The following is a 24395-nucleotide window of genomic DNA, read 5'->3' as shown; positions in this document are numbered from 1 at the left end:
GTGGTGTGTGTAGGAAGTGTCACAAATGGTAGAACTGTGGTGTGTGGGGGATGTGTCACAAGTGGTAGAACTGTGGGGTGTGTAGGATGTGTCACAAATGGTAGGGCTGTGGTGTGTGTGGGATGTGTCACAAATGGTAGAACTGTGGTGTGTGGGGGATGTGTCACAAATGGTAGGGCTGTGGTGTGTGTGGGATGTGTCACAAATGGTAGAACTGTGGTGTGTGTGGGATGTGTCACAAATGGTAGGGCTGTGGTGTGTGTGGGATGTGTCACAAGCGGTAGAACTGTGGTGTGTGTGGGATGTGTCACAAATGGTAGAACTGTGGTGTGTGTGGGATGTGTCACAAGTGGTAGAACTGTGGGGTGTGTAGGATGTGTCACAAATGGTAGGGCTGTGGTGTGTGTGGGATGTGTCACAAATGGTAGGGCTGTGGTGTGTGTGGGATGTGTCACAAATGGTAGAACTGTGGTGTGTGGGGGATGTGTCACAAATGGTAGGGCTGTGGTGTGTGTAGGATGTGTCACAAGCGGTAGAACTGTGGTGTGTGTGGGATGTGTCACAAATGGTAGAACTGTGGTGTGTGTGGGATGTGTCACAAGTGGTAGAACTGTGGGGTGTGTAGGATGTGTCACAAATGGTAGGGCTGTGGTGTGTGTGGGATGTGTCACAAATGGTAGAACTGTGGGGTGTGTAGGATGTGTCACAAATGGTAGGGCTGTGGTGTGTGTGGGATGTGTCACAAATGGTAGAACTGTGGGGTGTGTAGGATGTGTCACAAATGGTAGGGCTGTGGGGTGTGCAGGATGTGTCACAAATGGTAGAGCTGTGGTGTGTGTGGGATGTGTCACAAATGGTAGAACTGTGGGGTGTGTAGGACGTGTCACAAATGGTAGGGCTGTGGTGTGTGTGGGACGTGTCACAAATGGTAGGGCTGTGGTGTGTGTGGGATGTGTCACAAATTGTAGGGCTGTGGTGTGTGGGGGATGTGTCACAAATGGTAGGATTCAATGTCCTTGATGGCTTTTCCTTTCGTCAGGATCATGTCAAAGATGTAAGCCTGCGAGAGAATTGTATCCGGCTGAAGCAGAAAGGAAACAAATTGTGAAACATCTGATTAATCTAGTCCTGGCAATATTTCTCACAATGGGAAATAACCAGTGATACTCAAAAACCATTACACTTTATTTATTTATTTATTTATTTATTTATTTGAATTGTGTTTTACAGTGTACTCTAGAATATTTCATTTATACAATGCCCAGCATTAGTACGGTGGAAGGAAACCACTGATCTTGCCACATACAAGCGGGAAAGAAACCAGCATGAGCCGGACTTGAACTCACCATGACCGTATTGATATTTATTTATTTTATTTCTATATTTGGTTGGTGTTTTACGCCGTACTCAAGAATATTTCACTTATACAACGGCAGCCAGCATTATGGTGGGTGGAAACCGGGCAGAGCCCGGGGGAAACCCATGACCAACTGCAGGTTGCTGAAAGACCTTCCCACGTACGACCGGAGAGGAAGGTAGCATGAGCTGGACTTGAAATCACAGCGACCACATTGGTGACCGTAATGATGATAGGATTCAGAGTCAATGTGCTGCACTATCACTCTAATCACTGGGCCACTTTAAACGCACTAAAGGAATTTCCAGTTCAGATCATTTTAAGCTCAACATAAATCTATTCCCTATACCAAAATCTGTCAAGATTTCTTCTTAAAAACAGGACAATAAATCTCTGGAACTTTTGTTTGTGCACTGTATATTCACACCGTGTATTCACACTGTGTATTCACAAATATCCTTTTTGCTTACATGTAATGTACCTTCTCTATAGGCCTACTTTCTTGGGTGACTACATGTATGCCTTGTGAAGGATGTTGTCATTATTTGTAAACTCTCTGGGGAGTAGGGCATCACCAGTAGTGGATCAGTGACAGTAGACACTGCCTTCATACCTGTGTCAGCCTCACCAGCTAGGCAATGCACTGGAGAGACACACTGACGCAGTTTTGAAAGGCTCACGTTTTGGGCCACTGAGTGACTGTTTTCCAAGTTATTTACATTAATTAGCTTTCCATGAGAGCATGGGGTTTTATTCATAAGACTCAGGTGTTTTACAGGCTATTCAATAATATTTCACTTCGTACAACTGCGGCCAGCATTACAGTTGGAGGAACTGGGCTAAGCCAGGGGAAAACCAGACCATACGTACGTTGCTGGCAGACCTTGTTACATGTACGACCTTAGAAGGTTGCCAGCATTAGCTGGACTTGAACTCAGAGACAATGCACTTAGCCCAGACTTATTCTGTGAGATGCACCTTCCAAACACCTCCTCTTTACTGTTTTAAGGTTCTCTATAATACCACATCTTAATATTAGCGCTCGCTATTGCTAACATACTGTAAATCTTCAACCTTTTTAGCTTTTAAAGCACTTTGTTTCCCACAAGAATTTATGCAAGAAATTGTTATAAAAATGATGGAAATTTTTTTTTGTCATTAAAGATGCAAGCTTCATAAACCTATGCACATTAGTTATCTCAGAATGTTTCAAAATATTGGTTGCAGAGGGGGTTAGAAAGGTTGAAGAATTAGGGTAAACCGCCTTTGTTCCTACACAACAGCTTTACTTTTTACAACCCTGCTGTATTGGACTTACCCCCAGGGATTGAGCCTTCTTGACTTTTGCAGTTCCTTTTTCAACCTCCTCTGGGGTGCTGATTAACCTGTCAAACATTTTAGAAGAGCCTGCAAAACAAATAAAAAAGGTAACAATTCACAAAAAAATCATTTCTTTGGTTTTTCAGCAATGCAATGCCCTATTTCTTGTTTTGCGCCCCAAAAAAGAGAAGAAAGGTGAAGGCTGAACTGCGTGAACTAATGATTACATACATATTTAAAGACAGTACACAAAAATGTCATCAGTGAAAATATTCAGGAAGAGTTCAATAATCAAAATGCTTAACCGACACCCTTTCTTGAATTGGATGAACAGAGAAACAAAAATAAAGAAATGCCAACAATGAGAGAAGTGTGCTTTTTCACCGGTTGCAAAAAACTCCTCTTTCCGAGCTCCTGGATCTTGGCCTATTGACAACGAAATCCACGCAGTAGCTCAGCTGAGCCAACAAACATTACATGATTATTTATGATTAGACAACAAATGGTTGAAATAAATCATGAGTTCTGCCATTAGAAACCGCCTAAAACCAGCGCGGGATATGTGGTCCAGTTTGTCAGTATATATGTACATGTATACTTGGAGTTTTATGTCGTACTTTACAATTTATATTCATACGATCACAAGGAGTCATCAGGCGAGTGTTCATATGCTGTGTGCTCTTGTGGCAGGGCGAGCTCATGCCGCCAAAGTGCTACCACCACTGAAGACACCAGACATGACACCCCACACAGTCATGTTATACTGACACCAGGCCAAGCAGTCCTGTTTCCTTCCTCTAACCTCCCAATGTTGGGTGCCAAGCAAGGCACAAACTACCAAGAACTACCACTTTTAACCCTTGTTATAACCCGGTCTGGATTTGATCCCGGGTCTCCTGACTTCATGCGGGACGCTCTAACCATTAGGCCACCAAGGTGGTCTACATCATCAGTAACTTAAATGCCAAAGGTTGTAAGGTGGTAATTTGATCCTAGGCATTCAGGTTTCCTTCACCCATAGAACTGATCACCACCATATAAGTGACAACAATCTTTTTAGTTTTTGGCACTGGACAACAATCATCTAAATGTTAATTAGATAAATAAATAAATAAATACACAAACGTAATAAACTTACAGAAAGAAAAGGAACAATGGTGACTAATAACAGACAACAGTTCATAAACTGACCTATTTTTCCTCCATGTTTTACAATTAAGTCCCCAAGCTCTTTATGACTGGCTATCAGCTGACCAGAAAATTGAAACTCGGTGTTGCTGAATAAACTAAAGACAAAAAAATAATGTGCTTTAGGAATAGGCATGGATGTAAGAGTTATAACAAGAAGAGCTGCAATAAACCAATAATAGGCATGGATGTAAGAGTTATAACAAGAAGAGCTGTAATAAACCAATAATAGGCATGGATGTAAGAGTTATAACAAGAAGAGCTGTAATAAACCAATAATAGGCATGGATGTAAGAGTTATAACAAGAAGAGCTGTAATAAACCAATAATAGGCATGGATGTAAGAGTTATAACAAGAAGATCTGTAATAAACCAATTATAATGATCATAGTTGTCTATACGCTGCAAAGTTCACACTGTGTATTTGCAGTCTATTTGGATGATATCCCACAGGCAATAGTTGGTGACGTGTACATGGAAATGGAAATTTTTGTCATTTTTCTGCCTTTAAAGCTGTGCTAAGAGACAATAACATGTAGACAATTAATCAGAATGTCATGAGTTCAAATGCAGGTTTTGCCAGATCACACTTTTGGATTCAAAAGTCCAAAATTATAAATACTCTGTATTAAAGGTGACATGAAGACCACAAGATCCCTTACTGAATACTTTAATGCAGAGCAAAAGGAGCATGTCTTTTTTTAATGCATCGGACAAAGGATTTATATTGATCTGGTGGATGGACAAGGGACTTTTATTGCTGAGGTGGATGGACAAGGGATTTATATTGCTGAGGTGGATGGACAAGGGATTTATATTGCTGAGGTGGATGGACAAGGGATTTTTATTGCTGAGGTGGATGGACAAGGGATTTATATTGCTGAGGTGGATGGACAAGGGATTTATATTGCTGAGGTGGATAGACAAGGGATTTTTATTGCTGAGGTGGATGGACAAGGGATTTATATTGCTGAGGTGGATGGACAAGGGATTTATATTGCTGAGGTGGATGGACAAGGGATTTATATTGCTGAGGTGGATGGACAAGAGATTTTTATTGCTGAGGTGGATGGACAAGGGATTTATATTGCTGAGGTGGATGGACACGGGATGTATATTGCTGAGGTGGATGGACAAGGGATTTATATTGCTGAGGTGGATGGACAAGGGATTTTTATTGCTGAGGTGGATGGACAAGGGATTTATATTGCTGAGGTGGATGGACAAGGGATTTATATTGCTGAGGTGGATGAACAAGGGATTTATATTGCTGAGGTGGATGGACAAGGGATTTATATTGCTGAGGTGGATGGACAAGGGATTTATATTGCTGAGGTGGATGGACAAGGGATTTATATTGCTGAGGTGGATGGACAAGGGATTTTTATTGATCTGGTGGATGGACAAGGGATTTATATTGCTGAGGTGGATGGACAAGGGATTTATATTGCTGAGGTGGATGGACAAGGGATTTTTATTGCTGAGGTGGATGGACAAGGGATTTATATTGCTGAGGTGGATGGACAAGGGATTTTTATTGCTGAGGTGGATGAACAAGGGATTTATATTGCTGAGGTGGATGGACAAGGGATTTATATTGCTGAGGTGGATGGACAAGGGATTTTTATTGCTGAGGTGGATGAACAAGGGATTTACATTGCTGAGGTGGATTGACAAGGGATTTATATTGCTGAGGTGGATGGACAAGGGATTTACATTGCTGAGGTGGATGGACAAGGGATTTATATTGCTGAGGTGGATGGACAAGGGATTTATATTGATCTGGTGGATGGACAAGGGATTTATATTGCTGAGGTGGATGGACAAGGGATTTATATTGCTGAGGTGGATGGACAAGGGACTTTTATTGCTGAGGTGGATGGACAAGGGATTTATATTGCTGAGGTGGATGGACAAGGGATTTATATTGCTGAAGTGGATGGGCAAGGGATTTATATTGCTGAGGTGGATGGACAAGGGATTTATACTGCTGAAGTGGATGGACGGGGCGCAGAATCATAGGTAAGATACCTGTCAAGTCACAGGCCATGCAAACAAGTGTAGCAAATGCACAAAGCAACCGCATTTTACAGGACGAACTTACCCAGCTCCTTTTTTCACTGCTGCTTTACAAGCTTTTACATATTTCTTCTTTAATTCTTCATCAGATATCATCAATTTACCTGTTACAGTCTGAAAAGAGTATTGAATGCAAACACACAAATATCACGACCTTTAAATTAAATTCAACATTTGCAGCCAATCAATTTGCATATGTACAATTACGCATAATTGCAAAAAGTCAAAGTACATATAAAAAAATACATTCACAAAAGCAAGTTTTTCAAAAACATCTAACAGGAAGCTGTAAAAAGCTGCCCATACACTTTATTTATTTACTTATTTACCAATATTTATTTGATTGGTGTTTTACCATACTCCGTACTCTAGAATATTTAACTATGGAGGTCAGCATTATGGTGGGAGGAAACTGGGAGTGGAAAGGTCGTGCTAACCCCCTCAGCCATGGAGGTCAGCATTATGGTGGGAGAAAACTGGACTTGGAAAGGTCGTGCTAACCCCCTCAGCCATGGAGGTCCCACATTTTATTCATTACCAATACCGCCTAGTATTTGACGTAAAACTTTGTCCATGAGAACAATTCTCATTTTGCCTGCTTAATACAGGTGTTTTGAAGTTTGTTTGAAAGGTATACTGATCTTAATGGAAAAATAGAAATTTGTAGTCAAATGTAATATTTCCTGTTCTTTATTTGGCACTAAAATGCATTTTTCCTGGCAAATACAGAATTTAACTCTCTGGAGAATTTTCTGTTATACACATTTTGTAATGAATAATTTTTTGCCCATTTTGCCCATGGGGTTTTATGCAATACTCAAGAATACCTTACATATAGTAGCCAGCCTTAATGTGGGAGAAAACAGAGTGGAGCCCAGGGGCAACTCACATCCATCCACCGGCTGCTTTCAGACTTTCCCATGTATGGTCAAAGAGGACCACGGATTTCTTCTTCTCACATACATGGGGGCCTCTGTGGCTCAGTTGGTTAGTGCGCTAGTGCAGTGTAATGACCCAGGAGCCTCCCACCAATGCGGTCGCTGTGAGTTCAAGTTAAGCTCGTGCTGGCTTCCTCTCCAGCTGTACGTGGGAAGGTGGGCCTACAGCCTGCGGATGGTCGTGGGTTTTTCCTGGGCTCTGACCACAGATTTCTTCCTCCCACATGCATGAATCTGACCACGGATTTCTTCCTCCCACATGCATGTATCTGACCACGGATTTCTTCCTCCCACATGCATGTATCTGACCACGGATTTCTTCCTCCCACATGCATGCATCTGATCACGAATTTCTTCCTCCCACATGCATGCATCTGATCACGAATTTCTTCCTCCCACATGCATGTATCTGACCACAAATTTCTTCCTCCCGCATGCATGTATCTGACCACGAATTTCTTCCTCCCACATGCATGTATCTGACCACGGATTTCTTCCTCCCACATGCATGTATCCGACCACGAATTTCTTCCTCCCACATGCATGTATCTGACCACGGATTTCTTCCTCCCACATCCATGTATCTGACCACGGATTTCTTCCTCCCATATGCATGTATCTGACCACGGATTTCTTCCTCCCACATGCATGTATCTGACCACCGATTTCTTCCTCCCACATGCATGTATCTGATCACGAATTTCTTCCTCCCACATGCATGTATCTGACCACCGATTCCTTCCTCCCACATGCATGTATCTGATCACGGATTTCTTCCTCCCACATGCATGTATCTGACCACGGATTTCTTCCTCCCACATGCATGTATCTGACCACCGATTTCTTCCTCCCACATGCATGTATCTGATCACGAATTTCTTCCTCCCACATGCATGTATCTGACCACCGATTCCTTCCTCCCATGCTTCTTCCTCTTATGCATAAACATGTATCTGTATCATTGCCGTATTATCAACATAAATAAATTCTTGAAAATATATTCACTTTGACAAAACGAATCAAATTCTTTTCCATGAAAAACTTGAAGTAACCTGAAACTCATACCTTGGAATACTTAAATTCCGTCTTGACGGAGGCGTAGTGAACGATATACGAGGGCAGGATGTGGTGAGAGTTGAAGACAACCAGCTCTTTTTTACAGGGAGAGATGTGGGAATCGTAACCTGCCGTCAGAGAAGCCCCATGGATGAGCTGAGTGCACTGATATACCTGACAACAGATGCACACGTTACTGAGTGAGTGAGTGTGGGAGTCTTGGACTGAGCTGTCTGACTGTCCATCTGTTTGAGTGTCTATCTGTATGAATGTACCTCTGATTGACCATTGTCCATCTGAATAAATGTCTGTCTGTCAGAATGTCCGTCTCTTTGTGTTTCTCTCTGACCATCCATCTGTCCACAAACTTATCAATATATAGCAAAATGAGTGTTAAGCTGGGTGAATTAGGGAAAGAGGCCTTTACATTTTTGAGTTAACTGTTTTTGTCCTCAGTCCACATGTTAACATTCCAGCTATATGTGCATATTTGTTTTGGACAAATGTGGACAATTACCTTTCCAGGAAGCACCTGACATAACAAAAGACTCGTCGCACCTTGGATATAGCCCATGGAGTATCCCGGATATTCACTGAAGTACACACCCTTGCCGTACCATCCTGTGTCAGTCTTATGTTTGAATCCCTTTTCACCTGTCAAACAACATGCACACACAAACAACGTGTATTTGAATAAATCAAATGTCAATTGAAACCAGAAACAGAAATTAATTATTGATTATGTGTAAACGTCATTGTTGATTACTTGATTGCTGTTTTAATGTCATCCTTGATTACTTGATTGGTGTTTAATGTCATCGTTGATGACCTGACCAGTTAATGCCATTCTCAAAAGTTGTTTACTTACATGTAAACAGTGACTGTCAGGATTAAAGAGCGAAGGAAACCACTGCCCCCTTACCAGGTACCTGATTGGTGTACCTTGACAATCATTCAGAGATCACTTAAAGGCAAAGGCCACTCTAAGAAGAAGTATGTATTAGATGACAGACCATTAAAAAACTGTCCACCGAAATTTGGATTTATTTGTTTACAATTTTTGTTTAACCTAGTTAAAATGCATTTGAATATTTTTATTCTATGGTGGTCTTTTCTGAATACTGGCTGAAGTCATATTAGTGAAATATTCTTGAGAATGGCATTAAACACCAATCAAATAAATAAATAAAGTCACAGCTAAAGCAGTCAAGTTTAGCAGCCCTTATTAACCAGTCATGGTATGCAACTTGAATCATCGGAGTCAGGGCAGTTATGTTTAAAGTTCACAACCTGTGCGGACTGGCCAAGTTCATCATTAAACTACTGATAGCATTTTATTTAAAGCCAATTTTACTTCCTAAGATGAAGACTGAATGTCCATCTGTATTCATACATGTTAGATTAGAAACTTATAATGATACAGTAAACATGTTAGATTAGAAACTTATAATGATACAAGTAAACATGTTAGATTAGAAACTTATAATGACATAGTAAACATGTTAGATTAGAAACTTATAATGACATAGTAAACATGTTAGATTAGAAACTTATAATGATATAGTAAACTTGTTAGATTAGAAACTTATAATGATATAGTAAACATGTTAGATTAGAAACTTATAATGATACAGTAAACATGTTAGATTAAAACTTATAATGATACAGTAAACATGTTAGATTAGAAACTTATAATGATATAGTAAACATGTTAGATTAGAAACTTATAATGATATAGTAAACATGTTAGATTAGAAACTTATAATGATACAGTAAACATGTTAGATTAGAAACTTATAATGATACAGTAAACATGTTAGATTAGAAACTTATAATGATACAGTAAACATGTTAGATTAGAAACTTATAATGACATAGTAAACATGTTAGATTAGAAACTTTATAATGACATAGTAAACATGTTAGATTAGAAACTTATAATGATATAGTAAACATGTTAGATTAGAAACTTATAATGATATAGTAAACATGTTAGATTAGAAACTTATAATGATACAGTAAACATGTTAGATTAGAAACTTATAATGATATAGTAAACATGTCAGATTAGAAACTTATAATGATATAGTAAACATGTTAGATTAGAAACTTATAATGATATAGTAAACAAATTCCTGTTCACCAATCCATGCATTTTGGATATCTGAAAACCAGGAAACCTCATATATCTGAAAACCAGGTAACCTCATATATCTGAAAACCAGGTAACCTCATATATCTGAAAACCAGGTAACCTCATATATCTGAAAACCAGGAAACCTCATATATCTGAAAACCAGGTAACCTCATATATCTGAAAACCAGGTAACCTCATATATCTGAAAACCAGGTAACCTCATATATCTGAAAACCAGGTAACCTCATATATCTGAAAACCAGGTAACCTCATATATCTGAAAACCAGGTAACCTCATATATCTGGAAAACCAGGTAACCTCATATATCTGAAAACCAGGAAACCTCATATATCTGAAAACCAGGTAACCTCATATATCTGAAAACCAGGTAACCTCATATATCTGAAAACCAGGTAACCTCATATATCTGAAAACCAGGTAACCTCATATATCTGAAAACCAGGAAACCTCATATATCTGAAAACCAGGTAACCTCATATATCTGAAAACCCAGGTAACCTCATATATCTGAAAACCAGGTAACCTCATATATCTGAAAACCAGAAACCTCATATCTGAAAACCAGGTAACCTCATATATCTGAAAACCAGGTAACCTCATATATCTGAAAACCAGGAAACCTCATATATCTGAAAACCAGGTAACCTCATATATCTGAAACCAGGTAACCTCATATATCTGAAAACCAGGTAACCTCATATATCTGAAGACAGGTAACCTCATATATCTGAAGACCAGGTAACCTCATATATCTGAAAACCAGGTAACCTCATATATCTGAAAACAGGTAACCTCATATATCTGAAAACCAGGTACCTCATATATCTGAAAAACCAGGAAACCTCATATATCTGAAAACCAGGTAACCTCATATATCTGAAAACCAGGTAACCTCATATATCTGAAAACCAGGTAACCTCATATATCTGAAAACCAGGTAACCTCATATATCTGAAAACCAGGTAACCTCATATATCTGATAACCAGGTAACCTCATATATCTGAAAACCAGGTAACCTCATATATCTGGTACATATTTTGTTTATTTGACGGCCGTTTTAACAACATATCCACGCATGTTTCACTTATTTCACTGGACGGAGATCCAGCAGCATGGTGGGAGGAAACCAAACAGAGCCCAGGGGAAACCCACAACCATCTGCAGGCTGCTGGAAAATATGCTCACAGATGACTGGAAATCAAGCCAGCATGATCAGGATTTGAACTCCCAGCATGCGCACTGGTGAGAGGCTCATAAGTTATTGTGTAGATCTGCCAGTCCACTAACCACTTGGACACGGAGGTTGTACCTGGTACAAGGAAACCCCTTCACAGATCTTTGGGATGACCTGTTGACTAGTTCCATGGAAAGCCAAGACGGGATAGGACAGCTTCTCTCCTCTTTCCCTCTTCAAATCTTCTCTAGCTTCGCTGAAATCAATTGAGGGAAGCATTAATTGCTTGTTGACTGATTGAACCTGAAATATTCTGTTTTACATCTATTTTTGCAATAAAACTTACATCTTCATAAAACAATTATCGTTTTCCTGACCTTTTCCAAAAATAAGGCGAATATTGCGTACTGGATATCCTTAAAATCACGCAACATGCATGGATCTAGATGGTTCTTTACAAAATAGGATCGTTTTTCACGGAACGTTTTAAACAGATTAATTCTTCATGAGTAACTAGGCTTTTTAGCACAGGCAAAAAACAATACAGGATCAATTCATCACAGGGCATTTCAGCATTTAAAAAAAACCATTTATTTTCAGTCGCCATGAAAGTACACAGTGGAAAGTCTATTTGCCAATGTCTTGCAGGGATTTTTAATACATTATTTCAGCAGCTCTTCATCCATGACATCACGTGGCCATGGGTCTGCAGCCAAGTAGATAGACAGACAATGGGGATTTTAAATGGAATGGGTTAGTATTTTTAATGACAACTTTTAATGGGATTTTAATGGAATAGGTTAGCATTTTTAAAACGATTTTTAAAGGCAGTTCAGAGGCAAACAGCATAATATTGTATAATAAGGAACATTTAATCTGAAAATAAAGGTGTTGAGGGTCTCCTTTAAAAGAATTGCTTACAGCGGCCTTAGTAAGGCTATTTTAAGGTTATTTTCCCACGGTCTCGCCTATTGAACTTTGACTTGCCTAAATCAGTGGAACGCAAGTTTTTCATAAAATTGTATTCTACACAGCCACTTTATACAGCCTTCTGCTCAAACAACAGCATAAAATTCCAAACATGATTTATGTTTAAAAATAAATGAGTACATATAATTAAAGAGTACAGCATAGAGTGTAAAATCACAGCAGCAATGTAAGTGGGGTAGCTAGCAAAGTGATCACACGTAACCCATGAAATGTGGTCTCTTGTCAGGGTCAGGGTATTATTCTAACTGTTCATGTAAATACATAAATAGTAGAAATTTACAGGGCCCCCAGCACCATGGCTTAAGCAGAATTATGCAAAAAAAACATTCTAGTCATGTTAATTGCAATATATTAGACATCAGTGGTCTAGAATTACTGAAAATGCTGTGCTGTCGTCACATTTAGCATACAATCACATTGAAACAATGCAAAAGTGAGCAGGCCGTGAGTTGTACCACATAAAACCCAATAGGGGGTAAACTGAAGAAAACTACAAACTACTTAAGGTATAAACTCAGGAGAAAATAAACTCACCTAAAATTCTTAACAATGTTGGATTGACCACATATTCGACTTTGTGACTCTGATACCTACAAAGTACCACAGGCATAATTTATAATGAAATGTTACCTTTGCATTTCTCACTGTAATATTCTTTCTATAAACGACCATAAAACTATATACATGTAAGTATATACAGGAAGATATCGAGAAAATTTTGAAAAACAAAAATACTTATAGTATAGCCAAATTAAAGCTTAGCGAACTTTTTTGACATCTCGGGCCATTCTTGTTAATCCCTAAAGTTATAATCAATATCCCTAATGTTGTACAGGTCAGGAGTTATGAGCAATTACAGGTATTATCTCCCCTTGAATGGGACCTCTTTCTCTTGGTTTCTCGTTCTTAAAGGGATAAAGAATCAATTCTGATTGGCTGGTGTGAGAGATAGGCATGTCTAGGCTATGTCTAGCCTAAGCTGAATTTTAGGTTTGGCAGGTTTATTCGTGACCAAGGCTGCAGAGTTTAACCCAGGAAACCTTATCTCCATTGTCAGCTAATCATTTGGCGTAGCCAGATCGACCTTGTAAGAAGGGTCCTATCATTTGGCGTAGCCAGACCGACCTTCCAAGGAGGGTCCTATCATTTGGCGTAGCCAGATCGACCTTCTAAGAAGGGTCCTATCATTTGGCGTAGCCAGACCGACCTTCTAAGAAGGGCCTTATCATTTGGCATAGCCAGACCGACCTTCTAAGAAGGGTCCTATCATTTGGTGTAGCCAGACCGACCTTCTAAGAATGATCCTACACAAAAGGTTTCGTGGGTTTTGACAGAATTTTGTTTATTTGTCTCCTAATACCACTGCTACCCAAAATGACCTCAAATTTCGCCCACGAAAGTGCATTTTTAGAGGGCAAATAAATGTCGCAAAATATTATTTTTGATGCTGAAAGTTACAATTTTATTCAAGTCCAGCTCATACTGGCTTCCTCTTCGGCCGTACTTGGGAAGGTCTGTCCGCAACCTGCTGATGGTCTTGGGATTCCCCCGGGCAGTGCCCAGTTTCCTCCCACCATAATGCTGGCTGCCGTCGCATAAGTGAAAGATTCTTGAGTATGGCGTAAAACACCAATCAAATAAATAAATAAATAAATAAAGTTACAATTTTCCACTAGAATATCACCCTATGTTCCAAGCAAACCTAAAATCAATAAAACTGTCAGTATCAGGAAGAAAAATGGGCAAGTTAGTCATGGACAAAATTTGTGATCATTTAGGGTAGTTTCTGTAAAATTCCTGTCATTTTCATTAGCCAGAAAACAGCCCTCTTTTTCCTGACAGGGTACGGTTACACACTATATATCACTCGTTAAGGATGGTCTGGGGTGTAACTTAGATATTTTTAGAACAAGTGGAAGGAGTGCAAACCAAATATTACAGCACTTTTTCAAAAACCACACTATAGCTAAATAAATGGGGGAATGGACCACTGAATGGAGCAGTGAAATCAGCCTCTGTAGCTATCAGTATAGCGGCCTGCTAACCTCAGAGAAACGCATCAATTAAATGACTGGTTAATTAATTTCAATAGTTAACTGATTCATTAACTTGTTGGATAACTAACTTATGTGTTTCCCCAGACTGTTAAATCCCCCAAAAATCAAATACTAATTTATTAAAATAATTAGTGAACAGCCAGAGAGACACAATTCAGATCAATTAACAGACTGAATAACCGGTTAATTTATGTCTGTCTCTGGGTTTTAGCCGTCCAGGAATGAATTTATTAACAAAATAATAAACGACAAGAGAAAACCACAACTCACTGTTGGCAATACTGTCCCGAGAGGAGTCTGTAGAACTGTGATTCTGCCAATCGAAAGTGGATTTGATCCGCAGACCCCTCTTTATATGCCCGCTCGGCGTGGAGCACAAAGTACTTGGTGACCGTACCCTCTAGGGCTTCCTTCTCCCCATCCACCAATAGGAGCCCTGTTGTCACCTAAGCCAATCAAAACCACTGTCATAACAACTTCACCAATCAAATTTACTGCAGGAATCAAAACCACTGTTACAACAACTACGCTGATCAAAACCACTGTTACAAGATCGTACAGTGTTTAGAAACCAACTCACCAATTTGTTGCAAATGACCCAAAATTTCAACCAAGAAATAATGTTCATAAATTCATGCAAATGTCATAAATATTTTGTTCTTGTAAACTTCCATTTTTCCAGTAGCTAGTATATCACCTTACATGTAACTTACATAACAAAGACCAATGGGATTCTCAGCATCAGGAGAAATGGACAACTTAATCATGGGTTAGATTTTAGGTAATTTACACTTTTGTATGAATTATTATTACATGTAAGCCAATACATGTTTTTTGTATCACATGTTTTGTAATGCACACATAGCCTAACCTGCACTGCATTTGGTCCATCCATAAACCAGAAAACCACAATATAGGGATTACGTATAAGTAATGCCTTTAGAACAACCTTACAAACACCATCCAAATAATGTACCAGAGTTTGAAAAGTGTTGAAAAGTGTGGAGCAAAGCTCTTTTCTTTTTCTCCTCTTTCTTTTGGGAAAATCTTACCTGATCCTGTAATTTTTTCAGCTCCTTTTCCTTTTCTGCCATTTGTTCCTTGGTTTGTCTCAGTTCTTCCTGAAGTTGTTTTTTGGCCTCAAATGCTTTTTTGATCAGTTCCTTTCGCTCATCTTCTGTCATTTTGGAATAACTCTTCACCAGAAGCTGTGAATCCCCTTTTATTAACACACCCTTCCCGTTCATTCCCTGATAAAGACAACAAAGATAATAGCAAGGTTTGTAATAATTCATATGTGCATGGGGCAGCCAGGTAAAATGCACTTGCATCAGAGTTTTGTCGGTGTTTATTGTCTGTATCGAGAATGCTGGAACATAACCTTGTTTCGGTACCGAATCAAATTTCATGAGGTACAAAACAAGGCTCAGAGGTAGTGGGTTACACAGCAAACAAGTGGGTTACACAGCAAAACAAGTGGGTTACATGGCAAACTAGTGGTTACACGGCAAATGCATGTATACCCAGAACTGGCAAGTATATTCGAAGACAGGTCAATCAGAATGCTAAATGTCCTACTGTAAGATTACAGTGGTTAAAGCAAAAAATTGTTGTACCTTGGTCTGTCATTGTTATTATATTTCCACACAACTTTTAATTAGATGACTGCCATATATACGCTTTGTTTTCATGCAACTCTATGATGACAATCAATGATTACACACTACATAATAATGATTTCACCTTATGTGACAATGATTATACCTAACATGATAATGATTACGCCTTTCGTGACAATGATTACGCCTTTCATGACAATGATTACGCCTTTCATGACAATGACTACAACTTACGTTGAAATGATTAACGATTATGTCTTGCGTTACAATGATTAATGATTATGTTTTACGTTACAATGATTACACCTATGTGACGATTACGCTTTGCGAGACATTGATTACGCCTTAAGTGACAATGATTACGTCTTGCATGACAATGATTAGGCCTTACCTGACATTCATTACGCCTTAACATGACACTGACGATGCCCTACCTGACATTGACTACACCTTTCCTAATAATGATTATACCTTGCGTAATAATTAAGATTATGGCTGATGTACTGATGATTGCGAAGTTACAATGTTTACAGTGTTAACTTACTATTGCTTATTCTTTTCACTGATAAGCTTGTGAGCTGTGGTAGTGACTCTTGCCAAAATAACTGGGTGCAGCCTGGGCTCAACCCAGCTCCGATATGGTTTGGTCAAGGAATGGTCACTTTGATGTCATTTTTGTGCTATCTGTAAATTCACAAGTGTTTGGATTTTAGTACAGACCCTTTGTGTGTGGTCACCCCTGGGAACGGATATGCCCTCATCAGGGTATATAAAGAAACCCTGTTTAATCAGTAGTTGTTTGGCATGGACACTGTGTGGTCGTCTTATTATTTTTAGTTCTGATAGAAGTCCTGTCCAGTTACATAATACTATGCTTGTTATATCAATGAATACTAAAAACCCACAAAAAAAGAAGAAAAAAAAAAATAGCTCGCCATTTCCCACGCCAAGATTTGAACCCTCGCCCACGAAAAACATATCACATTAGGCCTACCTCATCGCCATCGTCCGAGTCATACACATCCGTGTCATTTCCACTGTCTGTGGTCGCCTTGTCTGTATTTGTAGGATGGGAATACTCGGCGAAATGTATTAAGTTTTTCCGATAACAGTTAGCGCCATATTTACATGGTGGAAGATTGTCGGCAGTACTGTTGATTTTCGACGGCAGCACCGCTGCCCCCGTCGTTGTTGTAGTCCCGTCTTTGGCGTGTTTGGCTGGGTGTGAGAATTCTTTGAAATGCTGTGGATTTTTCCTGTAGCATCTCTCGCCGTAGGGACACTCCGGTAGATCACTGTCGCTGTCACTGTCGCTGGTGTCTAGGTGCCCGTCCACAGGCGAAATCTTAGCTTTTTTGGACGTGCTCGCCATGACGTCTGTCTCCCCGAGTCTGGCTGGGGAACGCTCACAAAACACACCAGTTAACCCAGGAAAGTAGGCCTGTATATGCCCAGGCTTCACTCCTTACAACAGAACTAGGGGTACACCCTGCATTATTTCTAGTTTTTACACAAGGTTTTTACACAACGGAAGGGAAGAAATGACGTGGTTGTTTAAATAAAAATGTAGGTACAAGATCGCAGCTGCAATGGGCCTAGCGAGGATCTTTCTAAAAGTTTGTTATTGTAGTTATATTTACATGTATAGGTCTGGGCCATATGAATAAAGTCGGCTTGTTAAGTGTACGTCTATATGTACAGGCCTTTAGGCCTACATGTTCCTACACAGCGAGGTCGTGTATTATAAGCCAGCTGGACAAGTACTAACATGTCCCGTGACGTCACATAGCTAGCCTATAGAGCCCTGAAGTCTCGTTTGACCTTTGACCTAGGTCGTACTTCCGGAACTACGGGGTCATCCGCGGGAGATATAAAATCTCTATCTTGTTGTATCCATACTATATTATCTTAACTGTGTTATCGTTATTACTGAAAAGTTTTGCCATTAGCTGTTGATGATGTATGTAATAAATTTCTCCATTATGTTGTTGAAAATAGGGTATTTGCGTGTAGATTTTATCGGAAGTGTTACTCTACGTTCGAAACAACAACAACAAGATTAACCATGCGGCTGGATGTCTAGCTTGGACACGATACTCAGTGAAGAAAGAGTAAAGGCATAAGCTCGTCATGGCACGTGGCGTTACAATTGATATCATATCAACTAAAATCAGTTTAATAATAAGTTTATTAAATATCGCAGTGAACAAATATGTTCTTGTCAGTTATACTGAGATATCTTTTACCCGGGCCAATATATTAAAGGCCTACAGACCACTTTTTTCTACAGTTAAAACCCAGAAAAACAAACAGAAGCAAAAGAAACTTACAACAGATTCATGCAGAGCTTGTATTTATGTTATTTTAGGGCAGCTGATGGGAAGGCCACATTCAGTGATAGAATATGCAGTTGCCTCCTCAAGGGGAGAGCGAGGGACAAGGAAAACGGGCCGACAATATTTCCATGGAATGACCTTTCTAAATCCAAAGAAAAAGTGAGTTATGGCTTATCCCAGACAGTGTTTATACGGGTAAATGTTCATTTGCATATAGGCGCCTATACATTGATTGTTCATGGCTGTACAAAATATGTTACATGGCGGCCCGCCAGGTTTCCGTGGATGGAGGAAAGTGGAGTACCCATAGTTATCTGACCTTTCGCACATACGATGGCACATATTTCCAGGGAGTAAAAGCAAGCCTGCTCACACAGACCGACAAGCACCATCAATCGCTTACCACCTAGTCCTTGTTGACAATGAGAGCAGTCATTTCTTACAAATCCCTTCACCTAGGCTTGATTAGAATCTCAGCCTCCTGTGGCCACATGATTTTTAAGATTATATTTTAAAGATAGTGTATCTAATCATACAGCTTATCGTTGAATTTGATTTTATTCAACTTAATATGTTCAAAGCGTATTAAATATGTTCCAGAGCTAGTAAACCAAGAAAGATGGCACCTGTGATATCACAATTACTGGTAGATGAGGAGGTAAACATGGAGGTCAATGATCTACAGGTTTCGCATGACCATGGCAGTTACTGTCACCCATGCCGTAAGGACAGCTGCGCTGCTAAATTCCATCATTTGGATAGAAAGCTACTTTCATGAGACTTCACTTGATTTTTTTTTTGAAGTCCTATTTCAAATTTAAAATGTTGTAATTTATAAGTGGTTTAGATGCAAGAGAATTTAAGTTGTCTGATGCATTGGGGCATGTTTTTGTGACTCCAGGCACAATATACATGTCAGTCTGTGTTCATTCAAAGTAAAGTTTGAACAACACGAACTCTTTCTTTCCAAAGAAGGCCATGCTTAGCTTTATACATATAACAGTACAACAAAGAAGTTCTGACGTTTAAAGATTTACAATAATGTAAAATCGAAAAACACATAATATTGATTCAATATAGCAATCTTTTAGTACTCAGAAATTACCTCAAGTGATGAATAACATAAAACAATGATTAACTTTTATGTTGAAAACAATGTATTCATTATATTTATGAAATCATTTTTAGGTATGGTGTCTGATTGAAAGAAACGGATTTCCTGTCTTGAAGATGAACTTAAACAGATAAAAATGAGAAAACATTCCATAAGCTATGAACAACTCAAAACAGAGGAAAACATGCTAAATATTTACATTTGGTCAATCATACATAAAGTTAAGTGTGAAAATAACAACACGTAATTTAACCCATCACATAATCCACTTAAATCAAATTTTTTGGGGGGTAGTAATAGAAAGTTTTGTCACAGAAATATTATACTGGTAATTCAGGACTGTGATATTTCAGTTATACAACAAAACAAAGTGTGAAATTGAAAAGTTGTACCATAATGATTGTGTTCTAAAACATAATAACTTCAAGGGTGTCAAATTTTGTTATCCTTTCAGGTTCTTCATTGCACAAGTCTTCAACCGGATGTATATGAGATATTGGTCTCCCTTTTAAATTACTTGGGCCCCTTAAATTATTATGCAGGAAGGACAGTGAAATGCATTTCAACAGGAGATCAGCTCATCATTTCTTTAATGAAACTTCGGCATAATTTTACGGATGTTCATCTCTGTACACTATTTAATACAAGTTATGCTACCATATCTAATATTATACTTCAGCCTTTACATGAATGTTTATATGAAGGCATTATTTCACAGGGCATGCCCTCTCAATTAAAGTGTAAAGGGTCAATGCCAAAGAGTTCTGAATGTTTTCCCCCTACACGCGTTGCCATGGATGCTACTGAAATTACTTAGGACATACCCACACCATTACATGGAAAAATGTTTGTTATAGTAATTACAAAAGCAGATATACTGTAAAATCTGTTACTAGTGTTGCGACAAATGCAGCCATTGTTTATGCCTCAGATTTATATCCAGGATCTACTAGTGATATGGCAATAGTAGAACATTCAAAACTTCTTGATCAGTTCAAGCCCGGTGATCTAATTTTAGCTGATAAGGGATTTCCATTGTTTGATGTATTACCACAGGGGGTCAGTTTAAAAATTCCTGCCTTTTCAAGTAATAAAACCCACTTTACTAAGAAGGCAGCACAGCACAAAAACATTAAAATAAAAAATTTAGTGATTTCATGACCAGGGCTTTGACGTTGACTCTAAAATTAGAGTCAAGTCATCGTGCCTAGGCATAATCAATATGGTCCACACTTACCACTTACCAATCTTTGTTTGCATTTTTCTCATTTCCGAAATACGATACAAAATAAACAAAAATATATTAAAAATCAGCAGAAAATGACATTTAATTTGAACTGTTCTTCATAAAAGCAAGGACTATCCTTTTAATTGATGGTACAATAAAAGACTTTTATGAATGATTTCTCAGGGGCCTACATGGCTCAGTTGGTTAGAGCGCTAGCGCAGCATAATGCCCCAGAAACCTCTCACCAATGCGGTCGCTGTGAGTTCTAGCCCAGCTCATGCTGGCTTCCTCACCGGCCGTACCTGGGAAGGTCTGCCATCAACCAGCGGATGGTCGTGGGTTTTCTCCAGGCTCTGTCTGGGTTTCCCCACACCAAAATGCTGACCGCAGTCATATAAGTGAAATATTTTTGAGTATGGCGTAAAATTTATTTATTTATTTGATTAGTGTTTTACGCCGTACTCAAGAATATTTCACTTATACGACGGCAGCCAGCATTACGGTGGGAGGAAACCGGGCATAGCAACAAGAACGACTTGAATGGGAGAGTAGGATCTTACCTATTTAACGTTACTGCTCGAAGAAGAGAACCAAAATTTGACACGGTAAATCTCATTTTACGTGCTATGCACCATAGTTAATTTTCCCTTTGACCAATGGTATCATACACAGTTTGCTTCTGAATCTTGGGGGTTATCTTTAATCGTTGCCGAAGCCAAGCTGTCTTGTTCCCAAAAAAATGACAGGTACTCAGGACTTCAGGAATTATTGGTATATCCACAGATGGCTGGTTTGGCTCCGGGCTAAAAATTCTAAAATCCAGTGCATGGCTTAATTTGAAAGAAAAGGCATTAATATTTTAATGATATTAAACACATATAACACATAATAGTTTTTAAAAAAGATACCAATTTTATGCTATTAAAATTTTGAAGTTTAGTAGTGTGCATGTGCTAAGTAGGCTTCTGATTTCATCTGAATAACAATGGCAGGTATTTGGAATGAATGAATGATTATGGCTTTACGCCACATCGGCAATATTTCAGCCATATCGTGGCGAGCAGGTATTTGGAAGAGAATTCATGAAGTTATAGGGATTTGTAAACAGAAATATACACCATTTGTTAATGCATTATTACTGTTGTTAAAAATATACTATTTTTCCATTGGAACAAAAAAATACCTATGATGTATAGACCATTATGAATGTATACAGCAAAATTTTAAAAATCAAAAATATGACACATAAACATAAACTCAGCAGGAAATATGGCTGTCAATGTTTTTCCGTTGACGCTGTCATCTGTGTGATATGCTGTCATATGTCAAAGTATTTACGAATACATGTTATTGCTCTGAAACTGTGCACACGTGCAACAAACATACTCAAGATATCGTTGAATAGTCTGCACATTGTTATTATTTCCTATATATACGACATGTGGGTTAGTACCAGTAGAGGGCAATATAAAAGAGCTAAGGCATGGAATAATTTAATTTTAATAATTTGAAATATTTCTACTGAGAATAATTTTCACTTATTGTTCCATGTCTATTTTTTTTTTTTTTGGTACACGTACACGTTGATGTCGGGTAGCTTTTGTGTTAAACGCATCACATCGGCACTTCCCCCAAATACTCGACAAACCGGAATAAAATAGCAACTGAACCATGCAGGGAGAGCTGGAATCGAACCTATACAAGTAGCTGCCATGGCAGAAGTGAGAGGCTGACGGAGTGCGACAAGATCAAACTTACAAACATGCAAAGTGGCTTAATCCAAGCGTACAAGTGTGTGTCTGCCCATACACTGATTGCTTGATTTTTTAATGATTGTAGAAAAAAAGCCAATTTTGAACTCAAGAATTTTGTTTTCGGACCGGTGGAATGTGATCGAATGTGAATGGCTTAACCCCACCTGAACGGTATAGGCCTATATTGCAACCATATCTTGGAAAGTCAATGATGTATATGATCGTGAAGTTACTTCTTTTTTATTTGAACAGATGAATATTTTCCCGACTGGGCCTTGTAACGTATTAAGTGCAATCAGGTTTGTTCTCAGGTCACCTACTTATTTATTTATTTAACTGGTGTTTTACGCAATACTCAAGAGTATTTCACTTAAACGACGGCGGTCAGGTCACCTTATATTAATTAGATTAATGTGGCCGGGGGTGGGGTGGGGAGGGGCTCCGTGGCCGAGATAGTTAGCACGCCTGCGCGGAGCAATGACGTAGGAGCTTCTCACCGATGTGGTCGCTGCGAGTTCAGGTCTGGCTTCGATCTGCGGGTTGGAATGGGTTTCCTCTGGGCTTTGCCTGCTTTGCGCCCACCATAATGCTGGCCGCCGTCGTATAAGAGAAATACCCTTCAGTGCGACGTAAACACCAATCAAATAACTAAATTAGATAAACGTATACATAGGAATCACGAGTATATATCTTGTCGCATACTACATAGATTGCGTGCCACCGGTATAGGCCTATAGGCCTACGTTTATGCATAAGGAAGACTTGCTCGACGCGTTTGCTCCTCGCACATTTGCCCTAATTTGATTCCCATTTGCTTAAAGCGGTCAGGGCTCAGAGTGAAGGAATCGGTAAAAGAGCCGGTTCTGTAGAAACAGTCGCTCTTTGTCACACATGTGACAGACTTCCTGATGTACAGCTACAGCCGGGCCAGCCTGCATTTTGTACCAAATTCTTGTCACGCCATGGTGTTCGGGGGTCGTGTAATTTGCTGCTATTTAAGCATTTACACAAACAGAATAAAACACTGAATTAGGTAAACTGACACGAGCCAGTATTTCACTCGTTACATGCGACCATTTGACAATTATCACACTGTGTCGTCGCAGCTCTGGTTCCATTCTCTATGCTGTGTGTCTTTAATTATGCTGTAAACGACTTTTAAAGCTGTGAGAATGGTTTTTAAGCCTTGCAAAAAATAAATAAAAAAGGTAACATGTAAGAGGGAAGAATCGCTTATAGTTTTCAATGATTCGTGGATAGCAGTCGCTGTTCTAAGCAAGACAACCAATTCAGATTCAAAGTCGTAGTCCTTTGATAATTTCCTGTGAGTCGCACTTTGGTGGCAACTGTTGTTGAGTTAAAGCATCCGGTTGATGTAACGAACGTCAAGTTACTTCATCACCAGAAAATCCCCGCCCCGTCCTACTGGTGAGGCAGTTCAGCTTGGATTTCGATCGTAAGACCGATAATCTCTTCTATCTGCACATGGTCACCAACTTGACGTCCACTTTGAACCCAGTGTACACAACAACACGGGGGTTGTTTTTCTTTCGCCAGGAGATAAATTTGGCAGCTGCACATTCGGCACTTCCGAGATTCTATACACAAATAGAGACGTACATCTCTGCCGCGAGTGACCAATGAGGATTAGGCAGAATAAAGCGTGGTTTGACATTCGATAAAGTGTCAGACCACACGACATCATCTGTGAAAGCGTTTGTCTTATCTCAACAGCTGTTCATCAATTACATCTCAACGACGTGTGTAGTTGGAGAGAAAATTGGATTCATCTGTTATGGCAGGGCAGCCTCATGACTGGTGCGCGAGACCGCGAGACCGCGAGTCCGAGGATCATGCAGTCTCTGTCTGGAACAGCTGGTTGCCGTGACTCACCACACGCTTCGTCTTAATAACAGGATTCCAACAGCCAGTTATATCATTCATTTAAATAAGAAACATCCGAGGGTCAAGAGGGGGCTGACTCCTGTTATTGTAAACTGAAGGAACCTTCTCCACTTCAGACCA

General features: G+C 39.3%; 2 protein-coding genes across 2 annotated transcripts; one reads left to right on the top strand and one right to left on the bottom strand.

The window, feature by feature from the left end:
- Positions 1 to 868: 868 nt before the first annotated feature.
- On the bottom strand, positions 869 to 17376 carry LOC135477473 (uncharacterized). Its single transcript, XM_064757589.1, has 12 exons — positions 16933 to 17376; positions 15372 to 15569; positions 14590 to 14765; positions 12803 to 12852; positions 11423 to 11535; positions 10907 to 10922; positions 8456 to 8592; positions 7948 to 8112; positions 5970 to 6058; positions 3869 to 3963; positions 2676 to 2764; positions 869 to 1081 (listed from the first exon to the last, which is right to left on the bottom strand). Exons 1-12 carry the CDS (start codon positions 17308 to 17310, stop codon positions 992 to 994), a joined length of 1596 nt encoding a protein of 531 aa, XP_064613659.1. The 5' UTR covers positions 17311 to 17376; the 3' UTR covers positions 869 to 991.
- A 445-nt stretch (positions 17377 to 17821) lies between these two features.
- On the top strand, positions 17822 to 20329 carry LOC135477722 (uncharacterized). Its single transcript, XM_064757916.1, has 2 exons — positions 17822 to 18587; positions 19808 to 20329. The coding sequence occupies exons 1-2, from the start codon at positions 18278 to 18280 to the stop codon at positions 20203 to 20205; spliced, it is 708 nt and encodes a 235-aa protein (XP_064613986.1). The 5' UTR covers positions 17822 to 18277; the 3' UTR covers positions 20206 to 20329.
- Positions 20330 to 24395: the final 4066 nt, after the last annotated feature.

The sequence above is a fragment of the Liolophura sinensis genome, chromosome 11 (genome assembly GCF_032854445.1).
Source record: "Liolophura sinensis isolate JHLJ2023 chromosome 11, CUHK_Ljap_v2, whole genome shotgun sequence".
Classification (NCBI taxonomy): Eukaryota; Metazoa; Mollusca; class Polyplacophora; order Chitonida; family Chitonidae; genus Liolophura; species Liolophura sinensis.
Note: the sequence above shows the minus strand (reverse complement) of the source record. Positions and strands in the feature narration are given on the sequence as shown.